This window comes from Peromyscus eremicus, chromosome 9, assembly GCF_949786415.1.
Source record: "Peromyscus eremicus chromosome 9, PerEre_H2_v1, whole genome shotgun sequence".
NCBI lineage: Eukaryota > Metazoa > Chordata > Mammalia > Rodentia > Cricetidae > Peromyscus > Peromyscus eremicus.
The window spans coordinates 29,579,210-29,581,608 of record NC_081425.1 but is presented as its reverse complement, the minus strand read 5'-3'; the positions used below and the strand labels follow the sequence as shown (position 1 = coordinate 29,581,608).

General features: G+C 35.0%; 1 protein-coding gene across 1 annotated transcript; it reads right to left on the bottom strand.

Annotated features, from left to right (window-relative positions):
• Nucleotides 1-527: 527 nt before the first annotated feature.
• Nucleotides 528-840, bottom strand: LOC131919901 (large ribosomal subunit protein eL37-like). The gene has a single exon (XM_059274336.1). It carries the CDS (start codon nucleotides 819-821, stop codon nucleotides 528-530), a length of 294 nt encoding a protein of 97 aa, XP_059130319.1. The 5' UTR covers nucleotides 822-840.
• Nucleotides 841-2,399: the final 1,559 nt, after the last annotated feature.

The following is a 2,399-nucleotide window of genomic DNA, read 5'->3' as shown; positions in this document are numbered from 1 at the left end:
TAAATGGATAGAAAGATGTGAATAAAATGATTCCTGGAATAACTTCTGAGGCTAGAACTATTCTTAGTTATCTAATGTAAAATTTTAAATCATGTCATTAGAAGTAAACTTTCTGAAATACTGAAGAAACTTCTGATATGTGTAATGTGGCTAAACTATCTGGAGAATGAGAAGACTCATGGGAAACAAACTTTAAAGACTATTAGCAAAGTACAAATGAATGGGACAAGGGAACCATATGAACTACACAGTTGAAAAAATGTATACAGTTGTACTACCTATATGAAAATTATTTCGTGGTTTATTTTACTCTTCACATTTGTTACAGTATCATTGTGTACTTTGTCTGCAATACATCATCATGATATTTCTAAACAGCAAAACCCTAGGATAATTAAACACAAAATAGAATGAAAAACATCATTCTTTACTTCTATAAAATAATGATAATTTCAGTCTTTTTGTTGTTGTTGTTGTTGTTTTGCTTTTGAAACCAGAACATTTATTTTATGACTGACTGAAATTCTTCAAGATGAACTGGATGCTGCAACAGCTGACCTCTTGGGTTTCTGTGTTGTCCCTTCGCGGAATCCATGTCTGAATCTTCGATAGACAATTTTCAGGTGCCTCATCCGCCCAATCCTGGTAGTGTTTTGTCTCTTAGCCTTGGCACTCCAATTATACTTTCTCTTGTGCTTGGCCGGGTAGCCACACTTGCCACAGGTCGACTTCTGAAGGTGGTAGGTCTTAGAGCCACAGCGGCGGCAAAGCGTGTGCGTCTTACTGCGACGCTTTCCAAAGGATGACGTTCCTTTCGTCATCTTGCTTCCGCCGTGGAGGCCAAAGAGCGATAATTTCAGTCTTAATTACCATATGTGTGATTAAAAACCGCTCTTAAGGTAAGAAATTCTACACTGAGTAAAGTTTGTAAAAGTGCAACAAAATTATTCAAGAAGTAATGGCCATTGGGTCACAAATGAGATGATATCCTCCACAGCCAAATCTTTTTTTACAGATAAGCAGGGCCACCACTGAATTTGGATTATGCATTAGACTTACTGTGACCCTCTTAAACATTTAGATAGAATTTTAAACTAGAAATTCAGTCTTTCAGAATATTGTTTGGTGTGGACGAAACATACTATTCATTAAAATCTCCACATATGATGATCACAGTACAAAACTGCTGTTTTATTGCTTAATAGTAGCCACTGTGAAGTTTGAACAAGCAGAGTGAACACATCAGAATCAGTATCTTTGCCTACCTTTCTGTCATCATCATAGGAACCTGAAACTCACAACACCAAAGAGGATCAAGGACCTGCACTGGTGTGTGTGTATGTGTGTGTGTGTGTGTGTGTGTGTGTGTGTGTGTGTGTGTGTGTGTATGTGTTACAGTATAGGAAACCCAGAGCCATGTACATGTACATGCTCAATAAATACTCAGCCTCTGAGATAGAATCATTCACAATTTGTTTCTTGAATGAATTGTTTTACAAAAAACTGATATAAGCTAATAATTTATTTAGGCCTTTGTACACTTGTTAGAACTCATATTTTTTACTAGTTGTAAAGGTGTATGATACAATTGCTATGTTAGAATAAGGACAATAAGAAACCACTTATGCAGTCAGAGTGAGCATAGCTAGTTGGTGGGTGCAAGCTTAGTGTCTCCTCCATCTCTTTTTTTCCAACTGAGTTCAAGTTTTCAAAAATAGCAAATTCTCTTCTCATCACAAAAGCTTGAGGGTGCATGAATTATGGAAGCAAATGCTTCATATAAGTATAGATTAAAAAAATTACAACTCTTCAACCTGGAGAAATAAAAGTCAAGAAGGGATGTTACAAAATCCATAAATTCAAAAATATTATGAGAGAATGGAGATGAATATTTTCAGCAATGTGAGAACGTTTGAAGAGGCTGTCCCTAGAAAGTCACAAAAGACACTTTTTAGAACTAATAAAAGACACTTCCATTTTACAGAGTGAGTTGTAAAACTCTGGAACTTAAAACTCCGAAAATGATCCGTGTTGAGGATATAAATAAACCCAAAAGATGAGAGAGAAAATTCATGGCTTATAAATCTGCAACAAATTGAAGAAAAACTAGGATACAAGGCTGATATGCCTCTAAGATAGGAACTTTATTAATATTTTAAATAAAGTCCAGTTTCTTTGAAGTTCTCCCAAACCTTGAACTCTGCATCTTATCTGCTTAACTTTTCTAAACAGTGGATTATTGCAGTTACGATTAAACAAGAAAGGCTAATCCTATACTATCATTCCATATGAATAAATATTGGTATTTTATTGACCTTGGAATATTCTTAATAATCAGTCAGCGTTATCAATAAACTAGTTAAATATTATTTGGCCAGGATGTTTTAAAAACATAAAGC